This window comes from Lemur catta, chromosome 18, assembly GCF_020740605.2.
Source record: "Lemur catta isolate mLemCat1 chromosome 18, mLemCat1.pri, whole genome shotgun sequence".
NCBI classification, from domain to species: domain Eukaryota; kingdom Metazoa; phylum Chordata; class Mammalia; order Primates; family Lemuridae; genus Lemur; species Lemur catta.
The window spans coordinates 33,844,052-33,862,406 of record NC_059145.1 but is presented as its reverse complement, the minus strand read 5'-3'; the positions used below and the strand labels follow the sequence as shown (position 1 = coordinate 33,862,406).

The following is an 18,355-nucleotide window of genomic DNA, read 5'->3' as shown; positions in this document are numbered from 1 at the left end:
AAAAATACACAACAAACTTCCAAGACTTTGTACTAAATAATGTGAACTATCTCATTAATAACTTCTACGTATTGATTACATGTTGAAATAATATTTTAGATGTGTTGGGTTAAATAAAATACCTTATTAAAATTTAAAAAAAAATGAAGCAGCAAAACAACTCAATGGCTTAGAATGGTACAAGAATCTCATGGGGGGGATAGAAATTGAAGGTCACCACAACCTTTCTTTTTTCTACATATAGGTTATAGTATTTTTAAACCTAGACCTGGCATTTTATTTTTATTAATATATTGGTTTTATTAATGTATTTTTTTAAATCACATTATGTAGTGGCTGCATCTCTGCTAGTGTGGTCTTAAAAATCAGCATCCTTATGTATTGACTCAGGTAAATTGCTCAAATTGTAGATTAACTAATCCTTGTAAGTTAAAGATCCCACTTGTCTCATGAGGGAGGCAGGATCATAACCTGGGAAAACACTAGAATAGTGCGGTGGTTAAGAATAGCTCCATCCCTTTCCTGTCATGTCTCTCGGGCAAGTTACTCTCTAAACCTCAGTGTCTCATTTTAACAATGGGGACTATGATAGCGTCTATGTGCCATTAGGTTTGTTATGAGAACTCATAACCTCAGGATACAAAGCCCCTAGTGCAGTGTCTGGTATACAATAAGGGTTCAATCAATAGTAGATGATACTTTTATTATACAAATTATTAATTGTATTGTCATAATTGGAAATAACCACATATAATTGGCAATTTCATCGTGAGACAGGGAACTGGGCAGTACAGCTTTGGGCATTGCTTTGGGCACTGCTTTAAGCACTGCTTTGGGCATTGCTACCAGTACTGCTTAATTGTGCAGACATTGTTTAACTGAGTCAGGAAGTCTCAAAACAAAGTTTCAAACTACCCTGATCCAAACGGGACGAAGGCACAGCAAGTTCCCAATGGTTAGAACCAAGATGGTGGAGAGATTCACCACCTCTTGACCTTCCAGCTTCATTATACAGCTTATTATGATAGAAGTTTCTGAGGAAACCGCCCACTCCCATCACGCACCTGATGCCATGACACTTCCTGTTTGGCCATATGAAGTCAAAAGGAGGGTGTTACCCTAATTCCAGAAAAACACTGCCCCTCCCCCCAAAATAACATCACATAACAATAACATTCTTCCCCTTGTTTAACCTACAATTAAGCTGTTGCTTAAATAGAGGGGCAAAAGGAACCATGGGGCTGGTTTTCTGCAGAAAGAACTAGCCTCTAGTCTGTCTATGAAGTAGACTTGCTATAATTTCTGAATAAAACCCACTTTCACTTAACACTGTCAGTTCACTCTTGAATTCTTTCTTGTGCAAAGCCAAGGACCCACTTGGACCTCAAGTGGCTCCCGGCATTGGGAGTCACTTTCCTGTGTCAATTGTATCATTCTTATAACATATTATGCCTCTAACAATCCAGTAAGTTAGCAGTGAAACTGAAAAGAAAGCATTCTCTTTGCAAACAAGACAATGTTCTCTATAAATGCCACATTATCTTTCTATTAAAAAGGAAAATGAAGGGAAAGTGGCTAAGCTCACTTTCTCAAACCTTCATTCCTTTTTACCTTCCAGGGTAATGGAAGCAAGGCTGGAGGTGTTAGGTGTGGGTAGAGCAACAGTCATTTCCTCATCTGTGTTGTATTATTCATGGGAAGGTTCCATCTTGCAGCCTACACAGAACATACCGTGCCAGGAACAAGAGTAGGTTTGACATTTCACTGGGGCAAGTGACTTTCCTGAGAGCTAACAATATCCTTGGGTTAGATGTGATCTCAAAGTGATTTCTCCTTTCCCAATTTGTCATTCATGAGAATTTGCTGAGTTCATGAATTCACCCAATGCATACTGATCAAGGACCATTGCATGCCAAGAATTTTGCCAGGAGCTGAAGGTATCTTGATGATCATAGTTGGGGCACTGGAGTCTTGAGAAGCAAGCCAACATTCACCAAAGGGATGCATAATTCCAAACGGAGCCAAGAAATTGTTCTCGAAGAGTGTAAAACCGCCCCAGCTTGCAGTGACAGCAAAGATTTCCCCGAGTTAATGACACAAGAACTGAGTGGAAAACTCAAATGTAAAGCTTGGAGCCACATTTCCCAGACTCTCTTAAAAGAAAGGTCCTGTTAGATCCTGCCAATAAGAGGCAGTTGTGTGAAATTTGTCCCAGGACTCTGAATTCTGACTGACAGTGTGATGTGGGGGCAGAGAGAAGAAGGTGAGAGTGAGCAGCCAGGTAGAAAAGACACCTGACCAGACACTCCTGGTTATGAAATCGTGGTGGTCTTTGCCTTCCTCTGGTCTCCTAGAGCTGGCCTGGTTCTTGATCATCTCCACTCTGGTTCTACCGACCCGATGCTGGGGCTCTGGATTTTCTTCCAACAAATTCCCTTTTGCTTAAGGGAGCAAGAAGTGGCTTCTGCTGCTTGCATCCATCAAGTGGTTTGCCCAGGTAGCATGACTCGTGCTGCTCTCTGCTACACTCATATTTAGGATTATGCACGTCTGTCTCCCCACCCAGACTGTCAGCCTCTTGAAGACTGGAGAATGTCTTACTTCTTTGAAACTCCAGGACCAAGAGTAGTGACTGACAGACAGAAGCACTCAGTAAATGCAAAATGAATATGATTTTGCACATGTTCAAAAAATTAGGAGGTTTGCCAATAGTAAGTATAAAAGTTCAACTGGATGTTTAAACACCAAGAAAGAGCTCAACTGAGTCAAAAAGTCCTCCGCACCTTAGTTCAATTTTACACTGACATGGAAATCTCTATGTTCTGTAGCCATCTTCTCAGGTATTACTTTCTTTTTGTTTTATAAATCGCATGAAACTCGGTACTCCCGTAACATCCTTAACCCTGAGCTTATCACCATTCAGAATTTTCACCGCCACACTCCCAAATAGGTATAGGAAAGCTGCTATGGGCAGGTCTATATACAACACTCCCAGGAGCCAACTCCACTCACCCCTCCCTGCCTCTTCCAACCCACAGGGCAGTCCATGAAGTTCAGTAGGCAGCCAGTGAACTTGGCTTCCAGAGAGATCACCATCTGTTTTTCTACCCCTAATAAATAAAGTACCTCTGCTCTATAAATTCTCACTGTTTGTGGGACTGAGGCCTAGAATGAAAATGGAGATAGAATTTTTGTCCAATTTTAATGGCTTTTTAAAAAAAATGTCTTGGGTAGCAAGTTTTTGCTGCAAGAATCTACGAGCTGCCTAACAGTCTGAATTTGATCTGGTTCAAATAACGCTACCATGTCCTCAAATCCTGAGCATTATACACTTTCCAAATGTACAATGTCATCAAGGTTTTATGACATTTCCTACAAAAACTCAGTAGTCAGGTAGCACTTCATCAGTTACAGTTTTTAAATTCAGGTATGGGAACAGAATACCAAGGCTATGGCAGGAAAACTGTACTGCTCCTCTGACTTCAGTATCATAGCCACAAGGGGATATTCCACTAGACACTTTTCATATGCAGACATTTTTGTCCCCAACTAAAAGAACTCTATATCTTAGAATTACAGAGTAGAGCCAAAAAAATATGACTGTAGGGGCAAAAATCTACTCTGGATGATCTCGTCCTCTTACAAAAGCTTGATCATAGATCTTCTGTCACGTGGGGTTCTCTATTCAGCCTCACTTCCTTTCTCAAGTGACGAAATGCTTACAGCATCATGTCCACGCCTGTCTACATGGCTTAGGCAGGACACAAGACCACTGAGACCCAGAGGTCTGAAGGCAAAGCTGACAGATACAAAGTGCAAGCCTAGCTTCACCAGGTTAAACGTGGCATCAAAACACAGTGAAGCTTGCAAAAGAGTCTATGAGAAAGAAATATTAATACTGCATCTCTGACATTGACATGAGTTTATTACTCTTCCACGCCAACATACCATAAGCCCAAAACTTATACTGTTTCAATCCAGGCCTGCCCTAAAACAGCCAAGTATGCTAAATGTAATCTAAGCTCCAAGCAATCTCCAGCCCCAACGACGATGTTTCATTGGTCCACGACCTTCTGTATTATTAATACATTTTCAGTCGGTTTCTAAATCGTTTGCATCACTTCTCTGGGGATTATTTTTCTTCCACATTGCAGGTATAATAGAGCTCCTGCTGCTTTACTGTGTTTCCAGTGGCTTTATTTCCTCCTCAAATGTATGAGTAAATACTCCATTAAAAAACTTGAAGCTGTGTTACCTCTCCAAATATGCATGAAACACTTCCACAGGCATTATCTGCAGGATTTAAACAAGTAAAACCATGATCACGTTGCCAAAAGGGGCATAATATACAACTTTGTTCTACAACTTCTAAACTGGCTCCCAAACCTTTGAGTCTGGCTGTGGGGGAAAGTTTAAAATTTTGCAAACTATTTGCAACAGCAAAAGTGGTCATTTGTCACTTATCCATTGAAAGTGCCATCCCAAAATCGTTACTAAGAAAACTGTCATTTATTCCTCAAGAATGAGAGCACTTAGTCTCAACTTCCAACAAAACAAACAACTGTAATGCTCTTCCTCAATTCACTATCATAACTGGTGTTGTCATCATAAAACTTGAGGTCAAAAGGAAAATGAGGCTTATTCTCTTAATTCTCTTAATTTGTATCAATCATTTTATTCTATTTTCCCAAAGATTAAAAAAACCTGATAGGCTGTGTAACCTTGGGCAAGCTTACCATAAGTCTCAATATCCCTCAGCTCCTTGGATAAATAATTGTACCTAACCACATAATAGTCAAAAGTAAGTAAATAGTACATGTAACAAGCATTTTTGAGTATCCAGCATACAGACTCTAAGTTCAATCAATGTAATTCTTTCGTTATCATTTGCTGCTGGAGATTCTAAATGAAAAGTCTTCTTTTGAATTTTTAGAATGTGCTCCAAGACCCACTGCTATAACCGTCTCCCTGTTCGTCCCACCTGCCCCAGGCAGCGCCTTTGATCCAAGGGTCCTTAGTCATCTCTGCCCAAGTCTCTTCTAATTACCTGTATCAATTAGCTGGTATGCGAAAGGGGGACCCAATGACTAAGACTTTGTGCATAAAGATCTCTACAGAAATGAATTGATAGTATAACCCATCAAATTGCCAGTATCCTGAGAATTCCAAACAAATGCATTGTCTCTACTTTTCACTCTTCGGTGAAGTCTCTATGATTTGGTTTAAATCTAACTTTATTTTTTAAATGCAAGCCACATTATTCTGTACATGAATGTACCATGTAGGCTCCTGGTTGACCATAACAATACAGGAATGTATTGGGAAGAAACTGGCTGGACCTCAGAGTTTAGAAAAGACTAGAGTACATTTATGAAAATGCAGAAGTGTGGGCAGGTGCAGGGGTGGGTCTAGATATTAGGAATTTGTTGATAATGTCATCACAGCTTTGCCACAGAAGAAAAATGAGTGCCACAGCTCCGTCCTTGAATCAAATTCACAGGAAAGAGTGTTCCTGGCAGTAAGTGGTGGGCATGTGTGTGACCTAATCTTGGCCAATCAAATGTTCCTACTGAAGACTTTAACTCTGGAGCAAGTTCATTCATTCATTCATTCATTCATTCAACAAATATTCACTTAGCGTGTATACCTTCTGTGTAAAGATGTAATAGTTAGGGAAAAAAAGACTGCTCTCCTGGAATTTGTATTAGAGTAACACGAATGAACAAATTTTTAAAAATATACATTTGTCAGATGGTGGTAAGTTCTACTTAGAAAAATAAAACTGCATAAGGGAATACGGAAGCCAGGAATAGGAGTGGTCATGCTATTTTATGCAGGATGGACAAAGAAGGCCCGTAACAAGGTACCATTTGAACAGAGACCTGAAAGAAGCAAAGGCATAAGCCATGTGGCTATTTAGAGCAGTTCTGTCCAACAGAAACATAATGTGAGCCACATAGGTCATTTTAAACTTTCTAGTAGCCACATTAAAAAAGGAAAAAGAACAGATGAAATTAATTTTCATAATATATTTTAGCAGACATGTCCAAAATATTTTCATTGCAACATATAAAAAACATTCATGAGAGATCCTGCATTCTTTTTTTCATACTACGTCTTCCAAATCTGATGTGGATTTCATACTTGAAGCACACCTCAACTCAAGGCCTTAACAGAGACACGTGGCTCATGGCTGCCACACCGGGCAGCAAGGGTTCAGGATGAGAGTGTTCCCGTAGAGACTACAGCGATGTCAGGCCCTGAGAGAACATGCCTGACGTGTCTGCGGCACAGCACACAGGCCACAGTGGCTGATGCAACGTGAGCAAAATGGAAACAGGCGAGACAGGAGTTCCAACTGGTCAAGGGGAGCCCAACCACGCAGGGTGCCACGGGCCTTTGCAAGGACGTCCACGGTTACCCTGAGTAATGATGAAAGCCACTGGAGACAGGGACAGGGTCATGGGCCTGTGACCTGTGCAACTGCACAGGGCACCATGCTTGGTTGAACACTCTCCTATTACCATCAAGAAATTCTCATTGTTTGGACAGGGCCTCCACCTTTACATTATGCACTGGGCCCCACCAATTATGTAGCTAGTTGTGACTGGAGAGTTTTGCTCAGCGAGTGACATGAACTGTTTTTTGAAAAGATTACTCCCGTTTCTGTGTGAAGAACAGGCTGTAGGAAACATAAGGGTGGAAACATAAACAACAGTTAGGATGCTACTGATCTAAGCCAGGTGGGAGATGATGGTGGCCAGTGACACCAAGAGCAGGGGCCAGCTGGTTCCACTGCCTGCAGCTGCAGCATGGTGCTGGCCCACATGCCTGTCCATGGCAGCGTCCTGGCCAGCATCCACCACTGATTTCTGCCGAGTTTCCATGCCAGGTGCCTATTCATCTGAGACCCCTCGATCTTTCCAACACACTTCTTTTTCATAAAAGAGCAAGTATTGGTGTCTCTTCTAGCCTACTTTTTTTCTAGGGGAAGGCAAGACATTCGATGGCCCCAACAAAACTGTACACAGCAGCAAATGGGAATTTTCCAAGAGAAAATTGGGGTGCTGTCACAAGATCGGGGTCCTGTATAATGAAGAAAAGGAGCTGAGGAAGGAAGGAAGGAAGGAGGGAGGGAGGGAGGGAGGGAGGGAAGGAAGGAAGGAAGGAAGGAAGGAAGGAAGGAAGGAAGGAAGGAAGGAAGGAAGGAAGGAAGGAAGGAAGGAAGGAAAGAGGGAGGGAGGGAGGAAAGAGGGAGGGAGGGAGGGAGGGAAGGAAGGAGGGAGGGAAGGAAGGAAGGAAGGAGGGAAGGAGGGAGGGAAGGAGGGAAGGAGGGAGGGAAGGAGGGAGGGAGGAAGGGAGGAAAGGAAGGAGGGAGCAAGGGAGGTCCCTAACAAAGTTGAGCATCCCCTGGGTTGGATCACTGTGGTTGGAACTTATTATACATTCTTTCCATTGATTTCAATTAAGCAATGGGTGTAAAATATTATTCCTGCCCCTCCCCAAATCTACATAGGTTTGGCAGGATAGCATCTACTAAAGTTTATGTGAATATAAAATGCATCTAGAATACATTTAAGACCCACAAAATACTTTCCTAACTCTCAGTAAGGAAAAAAGAAACAGTAGCCAACTTTTTTAATGTTTTATCATTTCTGATTTGTATCTACATTTGTATAATTACTCTATGTTTAATGCTGGCAAATGAAAAAAAAATCATCACTATTTAGTTTCTAGGTAATCAAGTAGAAAATTCATCAGGCCATGCAAAAAATGATATGCTACAACTACCAGTAAGTGAATTACAAGTAAAAAGTTTATACTTCGTAATCTAAAATTCTTAAAAAGATATTTTATTTTCCATGTGCTCAAAATTTTTCTAAAATGACAAAATATGGATGATACCAATTCCCAACGTGAAGGGCCTATGTGAGCTACTCACCTTTTTCTGAAGAACATTAATTTTTCTTTCCTTCACCTCTAACATATCTTTCATGTCACGAATCTCTCCAGCCAGCGTCCCCTTCTCTTCTGTGAGGTCCTGCAGCTGTTTCGTTTTTTTATTGAGAAAAGATTCTTTCTCTTCCAGGCGTAATCTCAGCGCATCTACCTGAAATCAGGAAAGAGAAGGTTGTGGTCTTACAGAGAGGTCATCAACACCCATCAGGGGTGGCCTTGGAGGAGTGGGGCAGCAGCAAGCCTCCCGAGCACAGCACCAGAGAACCCGGCTCTTGGGCTTGCCATGCATTTTAATAGCCTTCATCTATCTTAATTGTCATTTTCATTGTCAACATTCTTTAAAAATATAAGGCTTCCATGAAATAAGACATTATGAAATAGTAGTATATTTTCATGTTTCTTTCCCCACTTACAGGAAACATGTTTGTTTAAGCTGGGATACAGAGCACAGTAATACTCCACGTCTCTGGGAGCCCAGGGAGGGTAAAACACTGCTTGTGATTTGCAGCATCCTCCAGGATGGAGGATGGAAACATAATGAGCCATGCACACCATGGACATCTGGAAGAACAAGACTGACACGTAGAGAAACCCTCCTAAATATGAAAAATACACGTTGCCAAGAGGAAGTTAATGCTGGAGGCAGAAAATGATGTAGAAACAAAATATTCATTCTCTAGCTATATGAAAGAATGCTTTCTAAAGATTTTTAAAGAAAAAAGACCAAAGCATACCAAAAAAACTCCCTCTTTGTACCTTAGCTCAAAGATTAGAAAATTACAATTCGTGCTTTTTTTTTAATTTCAGCTCATTATGGGGGTACAAAAGTTCAGGTTATATATATTGCCTATGCCCCCCCATCCCAAGTCTGAGCTTCAAGCGTGTCCATTCCCTAGACAGTGCTCATCACACTCATCACGTAGGTATGCACCCATCCCATCTCCCCCAGTCAGAACTTCAAGCCTGTCCATTCCCCAGACAGTGCGCATCACACTCATTAAGTAGGTATACACCCATCCCTTCCCCCCAGCCCCCACCTCTGTCCAATACCCAATTGGTGTTATTCCCATATGTGCACTTAGGTGATGATCAGGGAAACCAGTTTGCTGGTGAGTACATGTGGTGCTTATTTTTCCATTTTTGGGATACTTCACTTAATAGAATGGGTTCCAACTCTCTCCAGGAGAACCAAAGAGATGCCATATCACCATAATTTCTTATAGCTGAGTAATATTCCATGGTATACATATACCACATTTTGCTAATCCATTCATGAATTGATGGGCATTTGGGTTGTTTCCACATCTTTGCAATTGTGAATTGTGCTGCTATAAACATTCGCGTGCAGGTGTCTTTTTTATAGAAGGACTTTTGTTCTTCTGGGTAGATGCCCAATAATGGGATTGCTGGATGGAATGGTAGGTCTATTTGAATCTGTGCAACCTCTATGGAAAACAATACGGAGATACCTTAAACAGATTCAATTCGTGCTTTTTTAAATGTAATAAAAGGAGAAAACATAAGCTTTATTTTTTATTTAACATTCTGAGGACCACATGCAAAAGAAGTTCTATTTCTAGACTACTGAGATTAGAGCATATAAAAAAAATCACTATAGTGGTTAAAAAATGAGACAATCCAAATAATATGAAGACTATCAGAAGACCATTTTAAAGCTAATCCTTTATAGCCTTTTAAAATTCTGCTTCATTGATCTATAATACTATATTTGGTAACTATGTTTATAAGTACCCACTAGTCTTAAAAAGCAACTATGACAAACACTTTATTTGAAGGGTTATTGTCCTTATTATTGTCAATAACAGACTACAAGATTTCCAAGAAAATTATTCTCAGCTGAACAATGACATTTAATATATTAGTCCCAAGAATTTGCTTTTTTATTGGATGTTAAAAAAAAGACTATAACACTTTGCTACAATTATTCTGCTGCCCTCAGCAGATACTACTGCTATGGTCTGAACGTCTGTGTTGCCCAAAATTCATATGTTGAAATCAAAGCCCCGATGCAGTAGTATTAAGAGGTGGGACCTTTAGGAGATGAGTATGTCTTGAGGGTGAACTGCTCATGAATGGGATTAGATTCCCTCTCAAAGAGGCCCAAAGGAGTTCACACACTCCTTCCACCACACAGGACACAGCGAGAACATGAAATCTATGAAGCAGAGACTGAACCCTCACCAGACATCCAATCTGCTGGTGTCCTGATCCTGGACTTCCCAGCCTCTGCTAGTGAGATATAAATTTCTGTAGTTTATAAGCCACCCAGGCTAGGTACTTTGTTACAGAAGCCTGAATGAACTGAGACAACCATCAGGATTTATTTTTTCTGGATCATTAAACACAACTTAAATGTGATCATATGTAAAAGCCAGGTTTAGAACCATCCATGGGTTCCAAGAGTTAACTCCTTAAGGACTGTCCTGGTTACTGTGGGAAGAGATATTTGAAATAACTTGTGGTTAGTTCCCTTCATGTGGGAAATGAACATGCTATGTTTACTACAACAAATCAAAATTAAATAAGATCATACAGTGAGTGTAAAAGATGATGCTTACAGAAATGTTCATAGCAGCACTGTTCATAATGGATCACACTGGAAATAATCCAAATGTCTATCAGCAAGTGAATGAATAAACAAAACTGTTGTATATTTATATGGAATACTATTTATCCATAGAAAGGAATGACCTACCAACACACAACAACATAAATGAATCTCAAAAGCATGCCAAGTGAAACAATTTAGAGGATTCTACTTCCACTTCTGTGCAATTCTAAGAGATAAAACTAACCTACAGAGAGAGAAGTGAGACCAATGGTTGCCTGGGGTGGGAGGTGGGAAGGACTGATTACAAAGGGCCAGGAGGGAACTTTTTGTTCTCTAAATATAGTGGGAGAGTGGAGAGTGGTTACATGGTGTAAAGATTAATCAAAACTCATTGAACTATACAGTTTAATCATTTAAATTTAAATTTCAATGAAGTTGAAAAATATATGAGTACACAGCTAAGTATCAGCAAATATCTTATGATGATCTCTTCCATGGAAAGAGACCAAAATAAAAAACAAACATCCACCCTGGCAGCTAAATTATTAATAACAATAAATGATTAATGCCTATTGGGAGAATGAAGGTTATATAGTTGAGATGGTTGGAATAGGGTTCAGTTCACATGGGTGATTGGATGTTGGGGTGACAGAAGGGTTTAATCCTCACCCTCCATACCAGAAAGTTAATAGATAGTAGCTATATTAATAATCAGGAAGTAGAGACACAAGCATGTTATTTAGAGATAACAAAATAACCAAACACAGAGAGTTAAAAGGGTTTTTACTGGAGAAGAAGAAATGAGAGAAGGGGAAGGAGGGGGTTGCTGCATCTCATAACCAATCTTGTTAAATGTTTCACTTCTTTTTACTATAGGCAAATAAAATTCAGATGAAAAGAAAAACAAAAAGGATGTAAGAATGCCATAAGAAGTCAATAGGAACAATTCAAAGAAGACACTTAGGTTTGAGACCCAGTTCTGCTTCCACCTGGCCATGAGGATCAAAAAAAATAACTCTCACTTCCCCCCACCCAGCCTTCCAGCCTTAGTTTCCCCATCTGTAAAACAAAGAGGTTAGAACAGATAATGCTTAACAGTTTATGATTTTAAAGGCAGGAATCAGTCTTTGGTAGAATACATCATGGAATGATGATGATACGAGAGATTACAAAAAGCTATTAGAGTAGGATCTCCTTTTCCAAGAAATGGGTGCCTAAGTTGTGTTTCTAAAGGTCAAAGGTGGTGGGAAAGTGGGTGAGCAGAGAGTTTTTTTTTAGTTTTTGGCCCAGAGATGAGGATGAAGCTGGGCAGTCCCAGTAGGGGAAGGGGTGATCAGAGGTGCATGGAGCCCCCAAGGCCGAGTGGCCCTGACTGTGTTACGAGAGAGGGAGGGCACTCTGCAACTGGAGAGGGTGAGAACTGCAGAGTCCGCAAATACCAGAGAGCTGTGCCTCTTCTCACATCATAGTCATAGAGACACAGGGTCTGGGAAGGTGGACAGGATACTCAATGTCTCAGGGATCCTCTCTTTCCTAAATGAAAGTGGCCTGTTTTAAGTTACCTTCATCTGCCAACCTAGGATGACACCACTACTTCTCTTTTTTATCCTATCTAGTGAAAAAAATAGGAGTTCGACTTTAAGAATAAAGAACAGATTTGGTAGATTCTTGGAAATTGCTAGGACATGCTGAGCACTCCAGATTATAGCAGTGGTTATAAGGAGTTACAATCAATTGTAGATATTTGCACACGGGCTTACCAAGACTCAATGTGATTCTGAGAAGAATCCCATGACTGTGGTCCCATTACTCCCACATTCCAACTGTCAAAGTTGAATGGTCTCTATCCGGACTAAAGGAAATGCCCAATACCCAAAGTGTGATATAAATAAATTACAACATGGGAGGTAGTGAGTGGTGCTGGGGAGAGTTTAGAAAAAGAGACTGTAATGATGAGAGAGTCAGGAGCTCTTAAAATTATTTGGCGTTGAGTGAAGAGACAGAGAAAGGTATTTCATATTCTCAAACATTTTATGTCTCTATCTGATATTGGAGTATAATCTAGACTTCAAGGCTTAACATTGTAACACTTTCTTGCTATGTGTGATCTATCAGTGCCCTGCCACATCTTCCTGAGCCCCTAAGAGATTAAAAAGCAATCCCAGCTGTGAGAATATTTCTCCAGGAGCAAAACAGAGAGCAAGGATGATTGTGATCAACACACTACTCGTCACACCCAAACTCAACATGGCAGGAGGGAGTCTGTGCCAGCTGAGGTCTTCTTTTTGGGAATTTATTTTCCATGCGCCAGAAAGCATATACTTAACTTCAAAGGAATTTGGATCATGCCCTTCAATCACCTTCACTCTAATGTTAGCGCTTTGCACAGTCTCCTAGAATTGAGAAATAATGCTTGAGGGTCTTCATTTTTTTTTTAAGACAAAACTTTGACCTGAACCACATCCAATCTCAACCAACATTAGCCCAGTTTGCAGTAAGCAAGTATGACATCATTTCTGATGTCAAATATGAACTTCCAGATGGTATGAAACCACAAGCAGGCTCACAAGCCTTCTAATGTACAGAAGTTTAAATACAGGGAATATGACGCAAGAAAGAATACATTCAATTAAAAATTAGAATATGTAGTTCTATACTGGGTATCAATGAGTGGGATTAAAGTTCCCCTCACTAATATTCCAACTTTAGTCAACAGTGTACATCATTTACAAACGAATCAGAAAAGCCTTGAAGTCTAGGTTATATTCCAACATCAGGTAGAGACATAAAAGTTAAAATGTTTGGGAATATGGAATACCTTTCTCTGAGTCTTCACTCAACACCAAATAATTTTAAGAGCCCTTGACTTTCCCTGTTAAACTTTGGCAGTTGACTCAATAATAAAACTTGGCAAAGCAAAGCGCACCATCATTTCCCAGAAAAACAAAAGAAAATTAAAACTGTATGATATAGTCAGTACACAAAGACCCGTAAGGCTGAATTTCCAATTTTTACATATGATTTAACCACGTGGGAACTAGCCACCTAGTGTTAAAACTAAGACAGTCTTTCCATTTTAGGAGAATTACTCATTTCCCTTTTATCCAGTTGTGTGTGTGTCTGTGTGTGTGTGTGTGTGTGTGTGTGTGTGTAAGAGTACATGTCATATGAAAATTTAACCTTTTATCTGGCAATATAAAATATAAAACATTTGTTATCACTTCAGTTCCAGGTAATAACTTGAAAGAAAAGGGCCATGGCAATGAAATTGGCAAAAATTGCCAAAATCAGAGTTAAGTGTTATTAATCTTCATGTCAGCACCCAGGAATTATAACCAGTTCCAATGGTGAGGTATGTTTCTAGAAGTTCTATACCTAAGGCCCCCGACCTTTCTGCCATATTTTATGCAGGCCTTCAGGAACAGTTTCAATGTTGTGACAAAACACTAAGTGCTACCTGATGCGCCATAAATAATTTTAAAAAATCAAACAGTTCATTTCAATCTTAAAATGACTACAGCAATACTTGAGAGAAAAAATACTTGAGGGAGTAAAAGGGGCCACTTGAAAATTTTCACAGATTAAATACTACTTGCTTGACAACACTTCAAGAATTGAATAAACATGCTATCATAGAGAACAACCTTAAAAGAAAATGAAACTGGAACACTCACAAAAGCTCCCAGTACAGTTTTATTTCACATCCAATGTTTCATTTGTTTGTTTTTCCTAATAGAAGACTTGGGTCAAGGGTATATTTGAATTTGATTCAACTTGCAATCATTCAGTTGGGGAGACAGTTTTAAAGTTAGAAGTATGCATAATGTACACAGCCTTCAAAGACACAAACACTAAAAATAACCTAAAACCTAAAACTCGCTGTGGTAGTAACCACTAGTTCTCACTCACATCCAACTCTCCTTTCCTTCCTGAACACAGACAAGGAAGATCACACTTCCCAGCCCCCTTGTGTTTTATTCATGAAATGTAAGCAGAAGTGAGGTACAACGCTTCTATCTATGCCACAGCACACTCTTCCTCTTCCTCAGGAATCTGGAGGTTACATGTCCCAGATGGTGCAGCTACAAGCTGGTAGAACCTCAAGTCTGGAACCTCAAGTGACCAAGAGAAACAGAATTTCCCCTAACTAATCCCCAATCCCTGACATTGGTTGGATGTACAGTATGATGTGTTACATAACTCAGAAATTATAATAATTTCCCCTAGTTTTGTTAAAAAGTAGGCACCTTAAAAATAAAAATTTTTGTCTTAGAGATCACCATGAACCTAAAGAAACAGGCCCACTGTACCTCCCTCCACTCTTTCTCCACATGTAGGACCCTCTATTCCCCTCTTTTGTCCCAAATCCAAAAAAGGAGGAAAAATCACAAAGAGCCAAGGATGAGCTAAAAGCAGCAGCAGCAGAACCTTGGGGGAGTGGACACAGGGTTTAAACATCAAGGCCCTGCGAAGGAGAGAGAAAGAGCCTAAAGAGGAAAGATCCCCTTCAAGCTCATCAGTTTTAGCTTCAGTTTGGATAAACAAGTGGCTCAAGGGGACAACTCTGTTTTGTAACACCCTTTGCACTGCAAATACATATAGGTTCAACCAACTCCTAACAACGGCCTTCCAAATGTCAAGAGCATAACTCAGACATTACAAGCAAAATGGGGACAATAACAGTACCTCCCTCATCAGGTTATTTTGAGGATTAAATTAAATAACACATGTAAAGCACTTAGCACAGTGCCTGGCACCTAGAAACACTCAATAAATTTTTGCTATTGTTATTATATTTTATTATTCTGCTTTCTACCACCTCTAATCCAGTGATTTACATACTGCAAGAATGCAATAAAGGTTGCTGATCAACAGCCCTCAGGAAGAGTGGAGAACCAGCAAATAAGGTTTTGTGCTCTGATGTATACCAGAGTGTGATACTGTTTGGTATTTTAAAATATTTCGTTATTTACTATATGATATGCGTGTCAGCATGAAAGGGTACCTGGGCGGGTGGGTGTATTTCCCAACTTGAAATAAATTCTCCAGGGGTAATTATTTAATAATTAACCATGAAAGGCCTTAATTAAAGGCTAATATTCTAGAAGGAGCTACTAAAACTGCCTCAGTACTCTTTATATTAATATTTGATGGACACCTGAAAATTGGTCAGTTAACTTCTCATCATCCCCCCTCTCCTACCCCCCATGCTTCTGAGTGGAACTATCATTCCACACTCCATGTCTATGTGATGTGTACACAGTATTTAGCTAACACTTGTAAGTGAGAATATGCCATATTTTTCTTTCCGAGTTGTTTCACTTAAGATGATGGCCTCCGCTTCCATACATGCTGCTGAAAACAACATGATTTCACTAAGTTTATGGCTGAGTAGTAATCCCTTGTGTATATATACATTTTCTTTATCCAATCACCCACCTATTGATGGACACTTAGGTTGACTCCGTATCTTTGCTATTGTGATTTGGGCTGCGATAAACACATGAGTGGAGGTATCTTTTTTTATATAACAATTTCTTTTCCTTTGAGTAGATATCCAGTGGTATGACTGCTGGATCGAATGGTATTTCTATTTTTAGTTCTTTGAGAAATCTCCATACTGTTTTTCGTAGAGCTTGTACTAAATTTGCATTCCTACCAACAGGGGATACGGACTTTTAACAAGATAATCAGATCTCTGATTTATTGAACCATATATTTGTGAGCAAATAAATATTATGTCAGTATCATTAATAAACACAAGTTTTGGGATAAGAGGGGAGTAATACACATATAAAATCTAAGAACTTAAATAAAAGTCTTGTAATACTAAATTCAAATTGGAAATATTATAAACACATGATGCATTTTCTCTTTCCAGAATTATTTTCTAGCTTTGTCCACTAAAAAGACTTAGAAAAAATTGACCACCTCAGTATAAATAAGAACCCACCCCAAATGCCCAGATTGTGGCCTCTAAAAATCATTTCTCACTAAAAGAAATCCATGTTCATTGTAGAAATCATTGATTTTAGGTCTGGGGCAGGAATGTACAGGTGAGTACAGAGTATCTTGTTGAGCCAGAAAGCAAGGAAGTTATTAAAGACCAATACAGTCTTGTTATTTGCCAAGGATGAGACAATTCAAGCATTTTTTCTTTAAAAAATTGTCCTATGGAAAACAGACACTAAGGGACAGGAATGGGCTAAGGTTATGCCCTTCTACTCTTTGACTTCTGCAGCTGCTAGGGAGCTGCTGCAGTGGGCCAGAGGGAGACAGGGGACAGGGGCCACATATAGCTGTGCCTGAGATATAATCGGGAGACAGCTGGCAGAACTGAGGATTTGTATGTGTGGGGCCAAAGAAAGGAAGACATCAAAGATAACTCCTGGGTTACTGGCTGGAACTACTCAGCAGATCGTGGAATTATTGCCTGTGCTGGGAAGGACTGGGGAGCATCAGACTTGAGGGAAGGAAATCAAGAGTTCAGGGTTACGCATGTGTAGTTTGAGATGGCTGGGAAACATCCAAAAGGCAAATGGCTACATGACTTGCAAGCTCCTGATACAACAGAAGCTGGGCTGGAATCTTATCTACACATGGATGAGCAGTCCTAGAATTATACCAACATCTCTCCAGAAGACTAACCAGGACAGCTTCTGCACATTTACAGATTCACGCCATTTAGATGCAGCTGTCTGAGATCAAATTAGTGAACTTAGAAGGAGAAGACATCTATACAGTTGAAAACCAGAGAAATCCCTTTCCTAAAAGAGCTCCTGGTTTTATTAATAGGTTGGTTGTTGTAAGGTCTCAAAGTCATGGATAAAAAGAGATTTCCAGGCAGCTAGCTAATGTCAATGATGTATTTATCCTCTTGTTGATCACTGCAGTCTGAATGGGGGTGGGATAAGGACCACATAATTCCTCTTCTGTGTGCTGACTTCAGCTAGCAAGCAAAGGCTTAGGCACTTGACAAGAAAAAAAAATCTATATTATATTTTAAAATATTTAGACAGCACAGAGATAAATAATAATGGCTACAATAATAGAGTGCTTCATCATTTACAGTATACCTTTCTCTTAGACTATGTCTATTCTTATACAATTTCAACTCAAAAAAATAGAATAGGGACATTTAGTATTATATAACCACATGCTGTGCTTATAAAAGTTAAGTTAAAATCGCCAGCTTGTTAATAACACAGTTGAGATTTTCAGGTTGTAAAGATGCATTTGTCTTACCTACCTGTCAAAAAATTATACCCAAGTCCCACATGCCACCTACTTGAAGAAAACAATACTGGGTTAAGAGTGCTTTGCATCACCTATGTGGAAGAATTCATATCATATGTAGGTTAATAATCCAGCCAACTTTATAAAGCCTGTTTTCATACTTAAGTTTTTGGCTACTTCTTACACTAAAATTAGGTGGTTTTAAGTGACTAGTCCAAAGTTCAAAATTTAATGTTCAGTTCAGTTCCAGCAAATTTCTGAAAACACATGGGAATTGTAACTCATGTGTTAATACTTAAAGTTTTCGTTAATAAAACTTCCAACGCTAACCTTACCTCATTGAACTTACCTCACTGGTTTTTATGCTCACTATAAAACTATAGCTGTCATAATATTTTTGAATTACTACAAAAGGAAGTAAGCCATTCCAAAGTCAATGTTATTTTGCAACATGATGATAGTAATAAATTCAAAATGCTTAAAACCAATTTGCAAAGCTATCAATCTTAGTACCTCCTAACACTTGAAAAGCCCATCTTCAAAACATTTATTAACAAAAAAACAAGTTTAAGAAAATACTACGTATCA

At 39.4% G+C, this 18,355-nt stretch overlaps 1 protein-coding gene across 1 annotated transcript in view; it reads right to left on the bottom strand.

Annotated features, from left to right (window-relative positions):
• The window catches only part of ERC2 (ELKS/RAB6-interacting/CAST family member 2), a 421,277-nt gene that overhangs the window by 69,016 nt on the left and 333,906 nt on the right, over positions 1 to 18,355 (bottom strand). Inside the window, exon 7 of the mRNA XM_045530462.1 lies at positions 7,943 to 8,110. Within this exon, the coding sequence (XP_045386418.1) occupies positions 7,943 to 8,110 (168 nt within the window). The remainder of the gene's footprint in view (positions 1 to 7,942; positions 8,111 to 18,355) is intronic.